We start from the raw sequence: 21,168 nt of genomic DNA on the forward strand, positions 1-21,168 counted from the left end.
AATATCTGCCCATGAAATGTCTTGGAGCAGTATATAGTAGCATTGAAATGCTGTTTCTCTCTGATCCCGGGTGTACACAAAAGTAGATATATAAATACTCAACATAAAAGTAAAAACAATGCAAGCTCTGAAGCAACATATTAGTATTGAAGCAGCATATAAATACACAACATCAAGAACGCAGTAAAAAAGGCATAGGGTTGATAGGATATGACCTGCAGTGTAAGATGTAGTGCACACAAGAATGAAAAATATATACTATTGTGCAGATAATGTACAGATGTGATGAGTAACGTTCATCAACAGGATGAGTGAAATTGCATTTACAGTCAAATAACAGCAGATGTATTGACTACAAAAGTGACTGGTGCATGTTGGCATTGAAAAAGATTCCAGATGGGTTTCAGGAACAGTTCTTGTGTAGGGGTAGAGGGGTTCAGGGGTTTTCAGTTAAAATGACTTATGGTGTATTTGTTTCAGCAAATATAGGACACATGGCAATGACGATTCTTCAGGTTTTACTTTGTGCTGTCTTCATGGTGACTGCAGTCATGTCCAAACCAGTGAGTATAGTGCTGCTATTCTGTCATTACACTTATACCACTGTAAAGCGGTGTAAGACAACTTATCTTGTCTTGTTCCCCATGCTTAGGTTAATCTAAGTGAGGATGGAAGTTCCTCCAAGTCCTCAGAGTCCGATGAATCCAATGAATCAGTAGAAGCTGCCACTCATGTAGAGCCTTCACAGGATCCCCTGCAAACAGCGTTTACAGAGACAGGCATTCCTCCTGCTGGAGAGGAGACTGACCCTGCAGGCAGCGCAGGCCTTCTTCCCTCTGCAGACTCAGGAGCTTCTCCAGCCACGCCCGACACTTCAGCGCTGCCCTCAGAGGACCCACAAACCTTCACTGATGCCTCGCAGCTCGTGCCAGTTGATCCTTCACAGGCTGCTCATGGCACTGACATTCCTCCTGATCCTGCACAAGACACTGTGCATGATACAGAGGTCTCACCACAGCCAGAGATCGCAGCGACTGGTATATTCATGGGTATTTGTGGCATAACTGAACCAGAAGTCATCTCCGCCACCACCGCTTACCAAGGATTCCCCCAGGGTGCCACTACACCCTTTCCTCCACACATCAATCCAACAAATTCACCATCACCCACAACCCTTTCCCTGCTGGTCCCTGTGAGTGTTGCCATGACTGCTGGTCCAGTTTGCTTCACTTTCCAGTTCCCTGAGCCGGATCCACCCAGAGGAGACAGCATTTGATACTGGAAACTGATCAGTTTAGTCGTAGTTCAAATTGGGGTAACTGGTTTGGCCCATGCTTGAAGTAGATTTGTAGTAGTGCTGCACTAGGCTGTAGTGATTTACTAATAAAATAACAAGTTTAATATCCAGACCATACTTGGCTTTTACTTTACATTTCCTTACTCAGTAATATTTTCAAAATGGGGCCAGTTTATTGTCTGCTATATAGACAATTAAAATGTATTGTGTAATGTCGAATTGCAGAACTGCCACCATAGCTATCTACACCATGTGATTACATGTTCTTATTTTGAATTAAGTTATTGTAAAGGTTGTTTACACCTTTGAGTTACACTGACAAATAGAAGTGAATGATAGTCAGAGCAGTCATATCAAAAATTAAAGTTTTGTATGTATGTGTGTATATCATGTGAAGGAAATATTCAATAGGTACATGTATTGCAGTTGTATTTATGTCACATGAATTTTTCAGAAGTTATAGACAAAACTTAACATATACTTCTAATGTTATGTATATGACTGTCACTTGTTTAGCTGGCCTCATAAAATGGGTTCTGGTATTTTGCTTTGAATATTGATAGTGGAACTTACTGTTATATTCACTTTATGTCTGGGAATGAGAATTGCAATTTGACAACACTTATAGCATCTAATTCTGCTCAAAGACGACAGTGAATGAGATCCACAATTTACTCATAATTGAAAGAATTCTTTCTCTTTAATCCCTCTGACTCACATGCAGAAAACAACTCAATGTACAGTGGTGTGAATACTGTACTGATGAAAGTCCGCATACACCGGAACCATTTTTTTTACTCCTCACAAACGCACTGTGACTTGTTCCCTTTCACTCAGTCCATTTTAAAATCCCTGTGCTTGGTAGTGATGGGAAGTTCGGATCTTTTTACCGCAGATGAACGAATCGTTCAACTCCCGACCGTGTTTTCGGATCAGTGATTCGTTCATCTGCCGGATACGAGTCTTTGGATCCTTTTTCACGTGACCTGCATCAGCCTATGCAACAGTCCCGATGCGCGGCCACGAGAAAATGAACGAATCTCTCTTTGAGCGGACTCGTTACTCCCGAGTCCTTGTAAGGATTCGTTCAAAACGAACAAATCGTTCACGAACGACACATCACTAGTGCGTGGGTCTTACATTTAAAAAGCCTCCACTTCCCTGTGCTGGGCTACAAACATGTCAGTGAAGTTAGTGTAAAGACTTACTACAGTATCAATTGTGGTGATTGATGTTCTATTGGCATTTATATAGGACCTCTGGGACAATCACTGAACTTAACGGAAAATAATTATAACTGGTCGGATACTGTTCAGTAATAAAATCATCACCAGTTCCTCACTCTAAGTATTTTATCAGTTCATTTCTTTGCCATGGTGCCATGCTGTCACTCAGCTGAGATCTTTCTTTGTGACATTGAGAAGGTAGCAGTAAAGATTTTCAACATCAATATTTTGTTCATTGAGATCCTGTTTGTATGATTCAAATGTTCCCCTAATTCTTTTGAGCGGCTGTTGCAACGCAATTCACCGCCAGAACCCTAGGCGGAGTAACTTTTTTTTTCAAAGACAAAACACACAAAGAAGAGACGTCTTCTTCTTCGTCGACTGATTATTTACATCGCCACTCCGGCTCCTCATAGCCTATTTCTGGCGGACAAATCGGCGAGTCAGTGACGGGTTATACAAGTGGTCATACTTTCGGATCTCTTCTGCCAAGTGCTCTTCTATTTGGTCCATATTCGTTCTTCTAAATCTTCCGTGATTTCCGCGTATTTTGGGGCATGAAACCGGAAACTAGACTCCGGACGGGATGTAGTAAGCAGACCAATCACAAGCCTTGCGGGCTGCGTGAGGCTCGCGTCGTTTTGTCGTGTAGTTAGAAAAATTGGCGGACGCACGCAAGTCCGCAGAGGGCATGAAAGGGGCGTGTTGCGTGTCTTGCGTGCATGCGTGCGTGCGTGCAACCCGACTATAATTCGGCCTTTAAGTGTTGTTCACAGCAACACAGAAATCTCCGGAGCATGAAGTGAGAGGTGGTTCAGCAGGCATAGACAAGAAGTAACATACTAATTCTGCTGTGGTGATCACATGCTTTCATCCTCAGATCACCCACTAAATGTGAATCCTCCAGGGGATCTCCTGCTTTATTCTCACGTGGACAAACTCCGTCATTATCCAGAGTTTTTACAAGGGGCTGGCAGGCGAGAGTCTGCAGTCTCTCACTCAGACATTTGCATTCTCACATAAAACCCCTCTGGAGTATGTCAGGAGAGTTTAGTTCATGCCTGAAAACAGCTTTAGTGTAAGATGATGTGAAAGTCTTAGACTGGCAACCTGTCCTAGGTTTACATTTTATCCCACCCAGTGCATGCTGGGATAGGTTCCTAGGGACGGAGAGGATAGGCCAATACAGAAAATAAATAGATTTTTTTTGTAATACATATATACAGCTGTGGCCAAAAGTTTTGAGAATGACACAAGTATTGGATTCACAAAGTTAGCTGCTTCAGTGTTTTTAGATATTTTTGTCAGATGTTACTATGGTATACATAAGTATAATAACAAGCATTTCAAGTGTCAAAGGCTTTTATTGACAATTACTTTAAGTTTATGCAATGAGTCGTCTTTTTCATAACCTCTGCAATTCGCCCAGGCATGCTGTTAATTAACTTCTGGTCCACATCCTGACTGATGACAGCTCATTCTTGCATAATCAATGCTTGGACTTTGTCAGAAGTTGTGGGTTTTTGTTTGTCCACCCGCCTCTTGAGGATGACCACAAGTTCTCAGTAGGATAAAGGTCCGGGGAGTTTCCTAGCCATGGACCCAAAATGTCGACGTTTTGTTCCCCAAGCCACTTAGTTATCACTGTTGTCTTATGGCAAGGTGCTCCATCATGCTGGAAAAGGCATTGTTCGTCACCAAACTGTTCTTGGATGGTTGAGAGAAGTTGCTCTCGGAGGATGTTTTGGTACCATTCTTTAATCATGGCTGTGTTCTATGGCAAAATTGTGAGTGAGCCCACTCCCTTGGCTGAGAAGCAACCCCACACGATTGGTCTCAGGATGCTTTACTGTTGGCACGACACAGGACTGATTGTTACGCTCACCTTTTCTTCTGCGGACAAGCTTTTTTCCCGGATGCCCCAAACAATCGAAAAGGGGATTCATCAGAGAAAATGACTTTACCCCAGTCCTCAGCAGTCCAATCCCTGTACCTTTGGCAGAATATCAGTCTGTCCCTGATGTTTTTCCTGGAGAGAAGTGGCTTCTTTGCTGCCCTTCTTGACACCAGGCCATCCTCCCAAAGTCTTCGCCTCACTGTGCGTGCAGATGCACTCACACCTGCCTGCTGTCATTCCTGAGCAAACTCTGCACTGGTGGTGCTCCGATCCCGCAGCTTAATCAACTTTAGGAGACGGTCCTGGTGCTTGCTGGACTTTTTTGGGCGCCCTGAAGTCTTCTTCACAGCAATTGAACCACTCTCCTTGAAGTTCTTGATGATCTGATAAATGGTAGATTTAGGTGCAATCTTACTAGCAGCAATATCCTGGCCTCTGAAGCCCTTTTTGTGCAAAGCAATGATGACTGCACGTGTTTCCTTGCAGTTAACCATGGTTAACAGAGGAAGAACAATGATTTCAAGTACCACCTTTCTTTTAAACCGTCCAGTCTGCTATTCTGACTCAATCAGCACTCAAGTTTATTTTCATGGCAAAGAGGGACTTTGCAATTAATTGCAATTCATCTCATCTGATCACTCTTCATAACATTTTGGAGTATATGCAAATTGCCATAATAGAAAAACTGAGGCAGCAGACTTTGTGAACATATATATTTGTGTCATTCTCACAACTTTTGGCCACTGCTGTATATATTATCACAGAATGTTGGCTCTGCCACCTGTTGCAATCAATATCAATGAAGGGGACCAGTCAAAGTCATTTTGGTTGAACTGATAATGTGGCCCGAGTTACTCAGGTTGATCTTGCTGCTCGGGCTCTGTGTCTGTGTCTGCCTCATCCTCAACCTCCTGCTCTGGCTGTTGTTGTTGTGGTTGAGGCTGCTGGATGAGTCCTCCCTCCTGTGCTGTGTTGTAGGAGCCACAGCCGGTGCACTTCATGCCCAGCACATGGAAAGGCACCGTGCAGTGAGCTTGGCAGTCGTTACAAATAATCTGTAGAGAGGACAAAAAAAAAGGTCATGAGTTATATGTAAAGCTGACCAGTTGGTTGATTACTCATAACATTCATTAGGATCAATTTTAACTATGGCACAAACTGGACTGAATGACACACAAACCATTGGGAAAAAAACAAATATTACAATAAGATCAGAAATTCAACTCTTCTTTTAACTAAATTATAATATTACTATGGAATCTAAAAGTATTTAGTGAGATCTTACTTTGACAGTAGCACCCTGGTATTCAGTGGGCATCGGTGACTGAGCGATCTCTACGTCGATCTGTTCCCAGTGGTCCTCCATGGCCCAGGCAGAGTGCATACACAGAGGGCAGCGATACGCTCTGAAACAAAGACAAATGGCATTTAGAGGAAGCTGTCCCTCAAAACCTTGACACAGACTTTAGTGACCAGTTTACTCAGAGAAACCAAGTTAGTATGAAATATGTGAATGGATTTACATGCTCAGCAGTAAACTGATAACTGTACATTTGCATCTCCGCTGTAACCTGGTCACCTAATTACACACACTGATGCAGGATCAATTTGTCTAGAATTGTTTATGTCATACAAATAAATACATGATTCACAAACTTTAACAAAACCATAATTTATTAAAATAAACATTTAACACGAAAAATGATTTGTGAGACCTACCCTGTTCTGACCATGGCCTCAAAGCAGGTCCTGCAGAGAATCCACAAACACATAAATTGTAACCTTTATGTCTCTCACATAACACAAAATATTATTACTAAATTAAGTACTGGATATATGTAAGGATCATGGAGTTTGATAATAAATCCTTTGTCTACATCTTCAACATTTGAATGTTTTCCGGACTCCTCTCTTCCTCTTTGTAATCACGTGAATCATATTATTGTCTTGTTTATCAGATACTATTATTTCATGATAAAACATTTTTAAATGGTATGTAGAGTAATCAGTCTGTTTTGAGACAAAGCATTGAGTCGTACTTGTGTAACAGATGACCACATGGTAGAACTTGAGCCCCAATTCTGGACGTGTGAATATCCTGTAAAAAAAAAAAAAATTTTAAAAAAGAGTCGAAAAGACAGTTAATATAAAATTGTGGAGAAAGCAAAGGAATTAACAAAAAATGAATATAAATCCCACATCACTCTGTATACTCTCCCGTTATGTATTATATGTTGGGTTACCTCCATACACACTGGGCAGTTCTGTCTTGACACATTTTCAACACACTGAAACACAAAATATAGTTAGAATTAAAGCATTGTGGACACTACAGAAACGTATATATATTGTGTGTCTGTGTTAGAAACAGGTGGACCCTGTGCCTGTTTAATAATTACCTTGTGGTTTCCCTGTAGATCCTGAGCTAAACACAGATTGCACTTGTCACAATGGAAATATTTCTCACTGGGGCCAATCCTGTAGGAGCCAAAACAGAGAGCCACTGATACAGTAATCACATCATGCATGAAAAACATGTGAAGGGATTGTTAGAGCATGACACACACACTCCAAATTCAAGGTTATTTCAGTACATAAAAACCAAAAAAGCGTAAGAAGCAAAGTAATACGTAATAACAATAATACGGAAATACTATTCAGCTGACTTAAAAAAACTGAAATCTAATATCAGGTTAGTAAAAACAAATATAACGTTAGGATTTTGAATTTAAATAGAATTTCAATTATATGGGATGAAAAAAATGACAAAAGGATTTCCCCCTTCAGTTACACTGTAACACTACTATTGCTGTTGCTCACCTGCATATTCCACAAGGTAGACAGTGGTACTGCTTCTTATCCTTGTCGAATAAGTGGCAAATGTCACAGTAATACTCCCCGAACTGCACATGACACTGCTGGCAAGTCTGCTGCGCCTAAAGGAGGGATGGCTAAAACGTTTTAGCTTCTTTTACCATTAACATTTTTTTCTTGAGGTCAACAAACACTCCATGCACGACTACAACTTTAAAAATCAGAAGGGAAATGGATAGCTGACAGGGGTTGTTCTCTGTTACCTGCTGCACAGTCAGACACCCAGAGCACTGCACCTCTCGGACCTTGAATCGATCCATCTGGTGGTTTTCCTCTGCATCATGGCACAGTCGGCACACGTACAGTTTACCACAACAGGGGGCCTGAGGTGCATAGACACGATATTACACATGGCATTTGGCAGGTGAACGCTAAGTAAGTCCATCATGTTCATAATATCCAAGGGACAGATCATATCTCAGTATAGCCTCAAATATGAATTATGTCTGGCTGCTACCACACTAGAAGCTCACTTCAGAAAGATTTAGATTTAGTCTTTTGACACACATTCATTTACACTTTCCCAAATGTTAAAGTGGTGTTAGATACATAAGGAGTGAGTTACAAGAAAAATATAACGATATCCAATAATGACTAAAATCCAGAAACCCTGGTCGTTTATATTTTTATGCAGCTAACATGTCAGATTATATTGTCCAATTTCAGAAACTAAGACATGTGACATAACAGGTAGAGTTTCCTAACGTTAGGCTGCTACCAGAGTTATTCAGCAGCGCCTCTCATCGCAGCACAGTTTCACTTCAACACCCTTATGTCTCCACTGTGCACATAAAGAAAACACATACATCAGGTTTCAGTTAACTCACTTTCAATAAGCAGCTGCGGACGTAGTGATCACACCCGGCAGCAGCCATGTTTCCTCCAAGTGCTGTTTCTTCTTCTTCGCGCCCGATGCGAGGCTGCCGGCTTTTCTTCTTTGTCGTCGTTTCACAGCGTAGACTGAGCAACACCTCCCTCCCGCGTTTGAGTCAACGAAATGCATAGTGGATACGTGTTACAGTTTTTCTCCATTGCTTTGGCTCATTTCACGAAACAGAAATGACATTCTCAGAGCTCTAAGTGCAATTGGCAAAATGGCCTATATGGTTCAGCACAACTACAAAGATCACCTTCAAAAGGTCATATCTCACCCAAAACAGTTAACTCAAGCTTCCAAACCAAATCATTTTCTCATATAAATAGTCAGTGCCCCCAAAATGAAAAGTTCCTTCTAGATTGCTGTGGCTCATCTCTCGGAAAAGGACATTCTCAAAGCTTTAAATACATTTGCCAAAAGAACCCATATGGTTCAACAAAACTCCATGGCAAACCTGCAAAAGGTCATATCTCTCCCAAAACAGACAACTCATCAGTAAAAACTAAATAATTTTCTCATACAAATAGTCAGTGCCTCCAAAATGAAAAGTCCCTTTTCTCATTGTGTAAACACTATAGGTCAAAATGCTAAGATGTTTTGTCAGTATGGCAGTTGACCATAGAGATATCCCTCATGTGCACATTTCAATCTTGGCTCAGTCCTTTGACACTGAATGGTTACAGTAGATGTTTTCTTTCCAGAATACTATGTGTATCAAACAGAAAAAAGATTAATTCAAGGTTTCACATAATATACTTTATTGCACTCATACTGCCATGGAAATTGTTACAGTAATTGCCATTCATAGTGCTTACAGTAACAGAAAATGCGTACAGCACAATATACTGTCAAACAATAAGCACATAAAAACTAAAATTAGGTATAGCCTACACTAAAAACACATACAAGAAATTAAAGCAAAGCTGGAGGTTCACTAGTTTTCATCCTCACTCTCCTGCTCATCCTCGTGCTCATGTCTGTCTGGCCACAGATTTTCATCAACACCACATCTGATGTTCTCCCTTGCTATGCAACGGGGCAACCATCCCTGACACTGCTCTGCTGTGACGTCACCACAAGCAGCATCCATTGCCTGGAGAAGGGACCTCTGGTTTTCAGTCCGATGCTCATAGACCCTACACCTCCATGCAGAAAAAAACTGCACCTGAAAGTTGCACCTGAAAATTAAGCCGATTATCCAAGAGATCCATATTACAGTATAAACCATGATGTTTTTCATGGTATTATGTGCCTGAAAGAATTTGACAGTGGAGTGAACTATTGTGCAGGTGATGATGTACACGAGGAAATTATGCCAACATGTTCTGCAGAGAACAACCACTTGACTGAGAAGCAACAGTCAGTTTAGACCAGCAAGATATATTCAATTGGTAATTGGGCTAACTGAAGGCAATTGTACCTAATCGTTTGCAAAGGTGTGCTAAATCATTTGAAATTTGTGCAAGCCGTAGGCAATTGTACTTGTCATGTGCAAGGATGTGCCAATACACTTGCAATTTGATTAAAGGAATGAGATATTCCAATCTTTTGTGAACAAGTGCCCAGTGGTTTGGAGGTTTGCACGTGTTGTTTTGAGAATGTCATTTCTGTTTCGTGAAATGAGCCAAAGCAATGGAGAAAAACTGTCAAATAAACAAGCAATAATGCCAAAACTCAGACTGAATGTATCTGTACATTTCTTATAATGTTCAAATCTATTAGTGTTTGAGGCAAACCTTGTTATACATTAATAATACACTATTAGAGGAACAGTGATATTCTTTCTCAGTGACAGGGACTTTTTCTCAAACGATATCAATAAAACAGCCGAACCGATCTCACAATGAAAAGTCACTCCAGTTACATATCAATCAGATGAAATTGAATAATAGTTAAATAACATTAGACAAACAAGTTAACTTATAAATAAATATAACTGAATAAAGGAAGAGACAGATAGATAGATAGATAGATAGATAGATGGATAGATATATAGATATATATATATATAGATAGATAGATAGAGAGATAGAGGGATAGAAAGATAGGTAGACAGATAGAGAGATAGAGAGATAGAGAGATAGGTGGATGTATGGATGGATAAGATGGTGATTATCCCTTGTATGTTTGCAGATCTTCTGCAGGCCGAACTTGAGGATACACTGATGCTAAATGTAAATCCGACTGGCTACTAACTTGTGTTCATATGTATGTGCTTGGTTATATATACTGCTGGCACATGTACAGGCATGAGCGCCGCTGGTGTAGTGGTATCATGCAAGATTCCCATTCTTGCGACCCGGGTTCGATTCCCGGGCGGCGCACGTCTTTTGCTTCAGTTCCTTGTAGTATAAAATCATATTAGACATAACTGGGACGTTAATGTTCATAGGAAACATACGTGCAACACTTATGCCATCTTCTACTCTAACCAACCGGGCCTATCAGTTGTGTCCAGCTGTTTCCCGTTTGTACTTGTGTCAATAAAGCTGTGAGGAGAAAAAGGTTGGTGTAAATATGACTAAAATTATCTTACTAGTTCAACATGGCGCTCAGTAAGTCACTGTCTGCACAGATGCGGGCACATCTCTGTGTGTGGGAGAAGGAGCGCTGGGCTCTGGATTCATTTCAGCGCGCAGGTTGACGCTGCTGACGCCGCTCCTCCGCCATCTTCAACTTCCTATTGTTTGCATCAGACTGTCTGCGGTGTGTGTGTGTGAGTGTGTGTGTGTGTGAGAGAGAGAGAGGATCAGCCGCCGATCTGCCATTTAATAGTTGATCAGCCTTCAGGTTCGCGGTCGATCGAGCACCAACGCTTTGTATGTCATTGGACTAAAGACGCTCCGCACGCGACCTCCAAACCTTGATGATGGACGACGATCAACCCAGAACCTTGTGAGTAACGGCGGCCCTGTCTATGTACTGGAATGGCTAGGCTCCGTGTTAACTACGGCGCGTCGGTAATGTTTCCACGCTGTTGTTTCATTTAAAAAGGCAAAACCTTGACTTTTCGACTCGCGTGGGCATTGTATTGGCATCCTCGTGACGCTTCTTCCAAAAGCACTGTTTGTAAATGTAGCAGAACGAGTCTAATTTACGACGCACACGTTGTTTGATTTAGCCGTATAAATAGACGGAACCGTAAGTGGTCCGAAAATGAAACGGAGGGGCTAGTTAATGCTAGCTATCGTTAGCCAAAGATGCCAACGCAGTTAGCCAGCCGCCTCCTCTGATATGCGCACGTTTTCTTCGAATTGTTGCTTCTTTTCTGAAAAGAGGTAGTGTTTTATTTACCAATGCACAAGCATTCGCCAGAGGATCGTGAAAAGGGTTGCATACAAAAATCTAAATTACAGCTAGCTGCCATCCCTCTTAGCATGAGGCCCGTCGAACCGGCTAGCGTTACCTTTAGCTAGCCGGCAGACAAGCCACGTCAACGCTAGGCGAGACGGCACGGGAGAGCACCAGTAAGGGGGGGGACAACACTCGAGATGTCTGTGTAAAATGCATACAATTACCAAAGGTATCTAGTCTATTTAGATTTTTTTTTAATCTTCAAAATAATGAATTGTTATTGGTTGTAGCTAGCTCGGTTAACTAGCCTTTGTTTGCATGCTACTTCCTGTTTCCCTCATCTCTCTCCTTGTTGGCAGGTATGTGGGGAATCTGTCCAGGGATGTCACCGAGCCGCTCATCCTTCAGGTCTTCACACAGATAGGACCATGCAAGAGCTGTAAAATGATAGTTGATGTGAGTGTTAGCCCCTCGACTGGTTTATACACATATGGTCTGTTAGTAGGAGATCATATTCCACTGTGGCCCTGAAAGATGGTGGTCCCTCAATCTGCTTATGTGCTCGATATTGATTCTCCTCTCTCAGCTTGTTGTGTCAGGCCTCACACGTCAACGTACAGTAGGTGACTGATGTCATGAGTGATAAAATCACAAACATTGCTGTGCACTTAATATCAGTGTTGTTTCCCGATTGACAGACAGCGGGAAATGATCCGTACTGCTTTGTGGAGTTCTATGACCACAGGCATGCTGCTGCCTCATTGGCAGCCATGAATGGAAGGAAAATAATGGGTAAGGTAAGCTATCGTATCTAAAGGGTGAGTGGGGATGGGAGGGCTTCGGGTGTGGTAATTTAGGTTGTGTGTCTTTTGTGTAAAGGTGATCGGTCAATACAAGCATTCATATTCCATTACAGAGATAAGGTCTTCCAACTGGCTAGGGCAAGCTGCTGCAGCCAGTGTTCAAATCAGATCTTGAACACTGCCAGAAAATGACCTCAAGTTATAATTTTGGCGAATAGTCTTGAAATTCATGGACCTGTGATGTTAGGTCTGTAAGAATGTTGCCAGCGTGTGACTTGAGATTTAGGGTTGAGAAGAAGTAAGTAGGGGCAAAATGTATTTTAGGGGTTCATTGATCAAGCCAGGGCTGCACTTTCAAGTAAATATTCACGGCCACATGAACAAAACTCCAGCAAGAACCACTAGCATTTAAAAGACCACAGGGCCTTATAAAAGAATATATAAGGTATTCTTTGTGGTGTAATAATGGTAGAGCTCCTGTACTCAGTGCTAGGACATAAACTGGAAAGCCCTAATGAATATGATGCTGAACTGATAACTACTCTTATGTGAGGTGCTCTGCAAATGAGTTTTGTAACTTCCAGTAATATCTGTATGAAAAAGTTTGAGTCACACATGGTAGACTAGTTGCAGTTTATTTTCTATAAAGATAATTGAGGTCTCTAGATTTGATATGAGAAACTTTCTTGTTCAATGCTGCTTGACATACACAGGATACAAGTGAGGGGGAAAAGGACAGTTTCGCAGGAAATAAGTAGCACATCTGAAGCCATTATAGTGGAGATGACCATGTTTTTCTGCAAGTGACGTAAACATACCCCACCTGGCTTGTTTTTTCTCTGTCCCTCTCCACAGGAGGTCAAAGTAAACTGGGCCACGACGCCAACAAGCCAGAAAAAAGATACAAGTAGTAAGTACAGCTGCTTGTCACTGGAGATAACACTTGATTGGCAATTTGTTAAATTCACCTTGTTAAAACTATCAGTCTAATATATTATTCTGGCAGTGTACCTGTTTTAACAAAAGTGAACATTAATATCTTACCGGTGAATTTACTGAAGGACTTTTGTCCTAGTCTGAATTAGTTTAAGCAAGATCAACCTACTAATAAACTGCCAAATGAATGTATATTTTAACATGAGTAATGTGGAAATCTCTGATTCATAAATAGAAATCACAGGCAAATATTTACACTGCACATATGCTTACATATATTCTTATGTAGTTGGTTTACCAGGATGATGCTGCTTTTATATCCCCCCCATTAACAATCTTATTAAAATGAACTGACCCAGGTAAAACATCACAGTCATTGTAAAGGTATTTGTTGTAACACATGCTCCTTCTCTGCTGTTTCCCCCCTATAGATCACTTTCATGTCTTCGTTGGAGACCTCAGCCCAGAAATAACTACAGAAGACGTCAAAGCTGCCTTCGGTCCATTTGGCAGGATATCGTAAGTATAGTGCTAAAGTTTACCAACTAAGTTTCAGTGCTGCATCTATTCGTTGATTTACATAAACTATACGAGGTAATTTAAGCCAAAATTTTCGCTGAAAGTGGCTAAGCTAGCGGAGGTGGACCCACAATGGTGTGTCCGAGGGTCCGTGAATCCACCTTGTGTGAAGATATCAGAGGACATTTCGGCTAAAGCGCAGTGTAAATTACCTCATTTCGAGACGAATATCAATGTCTGGGCTTGCGGACACTTAGCTGACCCCATACAGTCACAGTCCTGATGTGTTTTTTTCAGTTTTATGTCTGAAGTATAAGTCGCTATTGCATTCAATTGGATTTGGCTGCATGAAACAAAGTTCACCCCTTAAACTCCAGAAATGTTTTGTGGACTCAAAACAGTTCATCCACCATCAGCATAATGGCCAGTAGATGATAAGTGCATTTTCATATTTCTGTGAACAATCCATTAAAGCTGCTTTCAAACAGGCACTGAATCATGCAGTTCCTCTGTATTTTTCTTTGGAGGAGGACGTGCATGTGTCTGAGTGAGACGCTACATTGTCCATGCATAAAGGCAAACTGCGATAGACTCCATAGCCAATTCTCTGGATTTTACCCACAGGTCATGTCTGAAAACTATTTAAGACAATTAAATTGTAGATGGAAACTGCTACATTGCTTTGATATCAGGCAGTAATATTTTTCACGTTCCTGCCTCATATCAATGAAACATACAAAATACAAGGAACCATGTGCGCATGCAGTACATGTATATAAGGCCCTGCACTGCTCCAGATTTTTTCTGTTTTAATTAAGGATGATACATTGATTCAATAAGGTTGTTGCCAGCAAATAACTGCAATTGATTTTGACATTATTTATTGTCTAAATGTGGATGTTTACTTGTCTTCTGTGTACTGACTTGAATGTTTTGCTGTTTTGTTTGAACAAAATAGACAATTGAACATGTTGACCCAGTGTTTGGGAAACTGTAGGGAATTCTTTTTCATTATTCAGAAATGCAATGAATGGAGGTAAATAAACGGTAGATAAAAAGTTTGTTCATTATTTACTTGCAGACTTAATTGAAGACACTATCTCCTTTCAGTTGAGCCTTCATGTTGGCGACATGTGATGTAATGCTGTTGTCGTGTTTGTCCACAGAGACGCTCGTGTTGTGAAAGATATGGCTACAGGGAAATCTAGGGGCTATGGCTTTGTGTCTTTCTTCAATAAATGGGTGAGTAGACATCATTGTGTCAGTACTGCTGTTTATGGGGGGTCTTAAAGCATTATTATTTCTGCAAAACATGCTCTAAGGACCAGAAGCATTCTGCCTTGTTATATAAAACAAAATAAGACGTTTCACATCGGTTACTTATTTATTGGGGTCCTGTGCTTTTATATTTTACATAACTAGACTCCAGCTTAATGCACCAACCAAATGCTTTCTTTGTTCCAGGATGCAGAAAATGCCATTCAGCAGATGGGGGGACAGTGGTTAGGAGGAAGACAGATTCGAACTAACTGGGCCACAAGAAAGCCCCCTGCCCCAAAGGCCACTTATGAAAGTGTGTAGTTTTAAATGTGCAGTTTTTGCTTGTTCAACATGTTGGATCACATGTTAATAGTGAATTTGTCTTTTGTATTTTCCTCCCAGGTAATTCCAAGCACCTATCATTTGAGGAAGTAGTGAGTCAGTCAAGTCCCAGTAACTGCACCGTGTACTGTGGTGGAGTCAGCGCCGGACTGACGGGTGAGGAGAAGTACGAGTATTGTTGCTACCAACACAATTATAATAACACTGACCAGATGACTGAGGAAAGCACTTCATTAACCCATTAAGACCGAAAGCGAAGAGTCAAAACTGTTTTGTGAAAAAAGCTTTAGAATATCCAAGCATTGCTTAATAACAAACCCCTAAAACCTGAGGATCTTCCTTAGAGCTGACAGAATTGCCAGCACTTAAATCACTTCAATTTGTCTGAGGCAGATAGAGACATGAAAAAAAACATTTAACGTTTGGATTTCATCGGTAATCATTGCCTTCCTGTAAACTGCTTAAACAAAACAAAAAAAAAAACAGTAAACTTCAGAGATCTTCCTCCTTCTCAAACACGTCTCTTGCCAACTGAGCCTTGGCCAGCATGTCAACAGGAATCTTCAACCTTGTAATTTCATCATGAAACGGTCACTGTAATCTGCTACAATATGGCTCCCCTCGATTTGATCGTCAGACATCGTCTGAAACACTACTTATAAAATATTTTGCAGGCTACGACCTCTACAAAACAGGTCTGGGTGGGGGCTACCACAGAGTGGTCAATGGGGATAGTAAGGTCATGGGCGTGAGAGCCCTTCCCATTTCACCTTTCCCACTAGTATTAAAACAAGTCACGATTTATTTCGTCAGCCACTGTATTTCATCAGCTCTAAAGGGAGAAGCGCACATTTGTCTTAATTGGTTAAAGATTGAGGCTGGTCTTATTTTATAGCATCATTCAACAATAAGGTCAAAACTAGGAGAAAACATGTCAAGTATAATCTGTGTATATGCCATGTTTCTCATCAACTCTTATAGTTTGATATCTTATGCTCCTCATCTCCTTGTCTTTCAGAACAACTGATGAGACAGACTTTCTCCGCCTTTGGACAAATCATGGAAATCAGAGTTTTTCCAGATAAAGGTTATTCATTTGTGAGGTATGTGGAGACTTCAGTTTAACTTAGCTTTTTCCTTTCCCCCTTTTTTCATCAAGGTCAGTGAATGATACACTGGTTCTTGATCTGATGACTTTATTCTAAATAAATTGCTGTAAACACAAGAGTTCTGGATTTTAAATAACCCTAAACATGAAACCTCTTTTTAGTGATGTGAGCAGCATGGTTTATATTCGCAAGCAGGATCTTAGCCGTCAGTTTTCAATTTTCATTACTGATTAAGTGTTGAAACATGGTTTTATCTCGCATGTGACCAGTTAGATCCTTGCAGTGCAGATGTTATAGGACAGACTTTCTCACAGTTTACTGACACATCTCCAGCAGTGGTGTTCACCATTGCTGATTTAAATGAGGTACAGTGTTTACTTATTACCTCTCTACCTCTATTTGTGTCCAGGTTTAACTCCCATGAGTCAGCAGCCCATGCCATTGTGTCAGTGAATGGCTCTTCAATAGAGGGCCACATAGTTAAATGCTACTGGGGTAAAGAGACCCCGGACATGCTGAACCCGATGCAGCAGATGCCCGTGCCCCAGGTAAGGACACCAAAGATCCCTCCTCTTCCTGAAGCTGGCTTAGCAGATGTCAGTCCGTGCACATTCATGTATTTTGGGGGCGTAGATTTAACGACATGGTCGATGGGAGGGTTTGGATGTCTCGGTTGCAGTTTCTCAAAATGTCGCCTGTTGTTGCTAACTTTTACAGGATTAGAAATCCTAGCATTGACTGACATCAGTCAGTTAGAGCTGCAGTGTCATACGTGTGTACAACTTCATCATCAGCTGGTTTAAAACTGTTATTGAAACAACACAATGAAAATATATTATACAGAAGTTACTGATTATTAAATTATATATCATTGTGACATCAGTCAGGGGTCAATTTATTTAGAAAATAAATGAGTTTTAGGTTCTTGTGACTTTAAAACTTGGATTATCCTTGTGACACTCAGGGAAACCTTCCCCTTTGTCCTGGCTTTAGTGGTGTTTTTAAAAGTCCATCTTTGTGTCACATGCTCCCCTTTTTTGGTGTCTGCCTCCTTGAAACAAACGTAAACCATACTTGTACTGTGTCCTACAGCAAAACAAGATGGGCTTCGCGGCAGCCCAGCCCTATGGCCAGTGGGGCCAGTGGTATGGCAACGGGCCCCAGATTAGCCAGTACGTCCCCAACGGGTGGCAGGTGCCAACCTACGGCGTCTACAGCCAGGCTTGGAACCAGCAGGGCTTCAAGTAAGTAGCACGGTGTGCACAGGGCTCCCCTTCACCACCTCCTCCTGCAGCACCAGAGTTCCCCTTCAACATCGGAGCAGCGAGAGCCAGCTCTGGCCACAGGAGGGAGCCATGACCTCCCTCCCCCAACCCCACTTCCCGCCCATCTGCCCTCACCAGCACCTCATCTCTCTTATCATGACAAGATTAAGAAATGAACACACACACATTCACACAGAACTATCTCAACTTCAGTTTTGTTGTTACCTGTGTTTCAGTGTGTCAGTACAGATCAATGTGACAAACGTATCTTAACAACAGAAGGGTTTTGTTCCAAAATATTTTTGTCTTGAATTTTCACAAATACTTTAAAATCTGTCAGATATCCCAAACACAAATGTAAGACTGCCTTAAAGTAGGTAAAATCTTTTTTATACATTTCAAGACATTTAAAAGTAACAGAAATATGAAAAATGCTTAAAGCTCAGAACAAAGTTTCACTTTGATCTTTGACGAAGAATGCAAATCCCCTTTTTGTAAGATTGCCCACTGTGTGTAAGAACTGTGTTCTTTAAGGCTGTTCATTTGTTTTGTATGTCTAAATTCATGTCAGCTTTTTACAGATTTTCTTTTGATTGTTTGATTTATTTTTACATTTGCCTGTGAAGTTGATCTGTACATGATTATCAGTGGGACATGTTAAATATAATTTGTAGATTATCAAATTTTGTTTTTGTTTAGACAGCCGATGTGCAGTGATGCTTTGTACACCAAAGAAAAATAAAAGAGAGGCCATTATGGTGTTGCCAGTCTAACATTCTTGGCGAGCAGGTGTATGAATAGGCACTGTACAGAGGTGTGAGGTAGATTAACGTAGAATGATTTTCGATGCAGTAAGAGTAAATGCACAATTCCTGAGACAGAGGGCAGGCCTCTCTCGACTTGAAGCTAAGACCTTATCTTTTAATGGCTGTCATTCTCCACACTGAACTTAAAATTCAGTTGATTTACACGATTGATGAAAGACGTCACGTGAATCAGGTGAGAATTTAAGTTTGTGGTCAAATGTCAAAGTGTTGCCAGAAAAATGAAGAGATAATCTACATGGTTGTAGAATAGTGCGACTACAGCAGTTGGGTGGGGGAAGGAAGGAATATTTAGCTTTCTGCGCTTGACCTTTACGCTCCTTGTCTGCTTTGTCCACCCATGTTTAATCAAACATCACTTAGCTTTGGCCCTTCTAAAGCGCCCTCCACTTTCTGATTTTTGTTTTGTTCCCTTTTTAACTTTTTTGCTAGCTTGATTTTTGCCTAGCCTGCCTCACCCTCACAACCTCTGATAACTCTTGTTTGCCGCCTTGTCCTCATTCTAGACTGTCCAGATTCTATTAGCTCTAAAATATACCGTCCCTTTGGCTCCCTTTCGCCTTGTCTCTTCTAACCTGCTGGCATTTTGTCTTTCTGTCTCTCTCTCTCTCTTTACCTCATTTTTTTCGCAGTCACTTACCGGCCAGTGCTGGGTGGACTGGCATGGGCGCCATCAGTAACGGTGGGGTAATGGAACCTACACAGGGATTGAATGGGAGTATGCTAGCCAACCAGCCCGGTATGGGAGCCGCAGGATACCCCACACACTGATAAGTGGGCAGGGTGGGAGAATTGTCAACCATCAGCCTCTTATTGGCTGTACGGTGCCCCACGGGGCTGTGTAACACCGCCTCCATTTGTGGCAGGACTAGGACTTTTACTGGGATGTGGAACCTAATGGGAAGGTTGACGTTTGAAGGAGATGTAAATGGGATTTCATTGGGGGGTTGGAGTAACGGGAGCCAGGGAGGAGCGATTTGACCCACACCGGTCTTTACACCCTTTGTGGAAGGCAAGACTGGCCAAGAACCAGGGCTCTTACCATTTTGAAGTTAACTGTAAATGAGTATAAAACTGTAAAGGAGAAACTTTTGGATTTTGGTTTCTGGGTTTTACAAATTGCTTCCATTTTCACACATTTCCTCTCAGACAGCCACAGAGAGGTTTGTCCTTTTTTTAAAGAAACTGTTCAATTCTGAGTTGTGCTAAGTTATGAACCTTAGTTATTATTTGAGGAATGGAAATCAGTTTAATTTGTTTTCATTTTCTCTTGGATTAAAATCAAGTGCAGGGATTGTTGCCACTGCTGTTTCTCTGTAAGGGCAGATATATATTGCACAGTTTTTTCCTCTCTTGTACATGGACAAATTTGACTACCAAGAGTTTTCTTTTTGCATTCCATTTCTCCTTCATATCTTTCAGACAGCCTCAAAGCATTTTGCCACTTGTAAATAACCATTCATACATTCAATCATTTGAAACAGTGTAAGTAAAATGCTACTGTTAACTGTGGGTGCTTGCTTTTCTCTTTTGTTTTGATAACTCGACAGTTAACTCAACATTGTGCGTAGCAGAGTGGCACTATGAAATGTGACACTGGCACAGTGCAACACACACACACACACACACGATTCTTCCATGCAGGGATAACACGGCATTGCCATTCAGTGCACACTTAAATTAAAATATTAAAAGGTGAACATGTTTGACACTTCTGATGTTTTTAAATATCTATTGAAACGCCAGTATTTTATATCAAAAATCTGAGTGGTTTCAACCTTTACACCTGCTCTTTTTGCCAGAGAAATGGAGAGGCCATTGTAACTGTTGCCTTATAGAGCTGGTTTCTTTTAGCTGACAAGACCCTCTTTTTAATTAGGCAGTGCCTACAGACATTTTCAGACCTTTTTATTTAGAAAGGTGTTAGCCCTGAGAACTGATGACTCTGCTACTGTAATCAATGTTTTCTTGCTTTGTCCAATTAAAATGCTCATGCACATAAACTGCACTGTGTGTTAGTTGCTTTTTTCTCATGGACACTTGGTTTGTCTAGGAAACATTAATAGAGATTTAATTATGAAATGCTTTGTTTGTAGTTTCATGCAAGAACTGCACACGATTGTACAAGATTATACAGCACAATTAACCCCTAATCAGTATCAATGTATAACTGAACTTTATATTGTATGTGCGCTGTAGGTCTGCAGAAATTCTAAGTCCATTATAATAGTACTGAAAAGATTAATATTGCTCTCAGGTTTAAAGCCCAGTTACCCCTCTTTGTCTTCGTCCTATATTTATACTGTGTACATACTGGATTCATTTTGTCAATGTCAACCTGAAGTACCATATTGGTTCCAGAACATATAAGACCCACTCTTTGGTCCAGCACAGCTTCATCATTTTAACCCGGGGGTCCACTACATAAGGTTTATAAACTGGAATTTTCAAAACACATTATTTGTCTCACAATTCACTGCAGTGTTGCCTAATTCCACTGTTTGAAGCCCTCTGTTTTAGCTCTTTGCTCGACTCCCATGACACTCCTTGGCTTAAAGCGTGTGTTGGAAATGTCAGGCTCCCTGATCAGCTGTACTTATGTGTGTGCCTGCAAAAAAAGATGACATAACACTGGTGAGATTTAA

At 41.1% G+C, this 21,168-nt stretch overlaps 2 protein-coding genes and 1 non-coding gene across 4 annotated transcripts; 2 read left to right on the plus strand and 1 right to left on the minus strand.

Annotated features, from left to right (window-relative positions):
• Positions 1–5,118: 5,118 nt before the first annotated feature.
• Positions 5,119–8,764, minus strand: rchy1 (ring finger and CHY zinc finger domain containing 1). Its single transcript, XM_053420520.1, has 9 exons — positions 8,122–8,764; positions 7,498–7,617; positions 7,241–7,356; positions 6,820–6,898; positions 6,664–6,708; positions 6,460–6,518; positions 6,140–6,169; positions 5,706–5,826; positions 5,119–5,475 (listed from the first exon to the last, which is right to left on the minus strand). The coding sequence occupies exons 1-9, from the start codon at positions 8,167–8,169 to the stop codon at positions 5,272–5,274; spliced, it is 822 nt and encodes a 273-aa protein (XP_053276495.1). The 5' UTR covers positions 8,170–8,764; the 3' UTR covers positions 5,119–5,271.
• Positions 8,765–10,424: 1,660 nt separating this feature from the next.
• On the plus strand, positions 10,425–10,495 carry trnag-ccc (transfer RNA glycine (anticodon CCC)). The gene has a single exon. It is a non-coding gene; the product is annotated as a tRNA-Gly (tRNA).
• A 248-nt stretch (positions 10,496–10,743) lies between these two features.
• On the plus strand, positions 10,744–20,526 carry LOC128438120 (cytotoxic granule associated RNA binding protein TIA1). 2 transcript variants are annotated; one of them, XM_053420524.1, is made up of 12 exons: positions 10,744–11,066; positions 11,825–11,921; positions 12,164–12,262; positions 13,124–13,178; positions 13,636–13,723; positions 14,890–14,965; positions 15,188–15,296; positions 15,386–15,481; positions 16,344–16,428; positions 16,844–16,982; positions 17,527–17,678; positions 19,156–20,526. In XM_053420524.1, the coding sequence occupies exons 1-12, from the start codon at positions 11,038–11,040 to the stop codon at positions 19,292–19,294; spliced, it is 1,164 nt and encodes a 387-aa protein (XP_053276499.1). In that variant the 5' UTR covers positions 10,744–11,037; the 3' UTR covers positions 19,295–20,526. The 2 variants fall into 2 exon arrangements, with proteins under 2 accessions (XP_053276499.1, XP_053276496.1); XM_053420521.1 differs by lacking the exon at positions 19,156–20,526 and having other exon boundaries at positions 10,749–11,066; positions 17,527–18,455.
• The last annotated feature ends 642 nt before the right edge of the window (positions 20,527–21,168 follow it).

The sequence above is a fragment of the Pleuronectes platessa genome, chromosome 4, assembly GCF_947347685.1.
Source record: "Pleuronectes platessa chromosome 4, fPlePla1.1, whole genome shotgun sequence".
In the NCBI taxonomy this organism is placed as follows: domain Eukaryota; kingdom Metazoa; phylum Chordata; class Actinopteri; order Pleuronectiformes; family Pleuronectidae; genus Pleuronectes; species Pleuronectes platessa.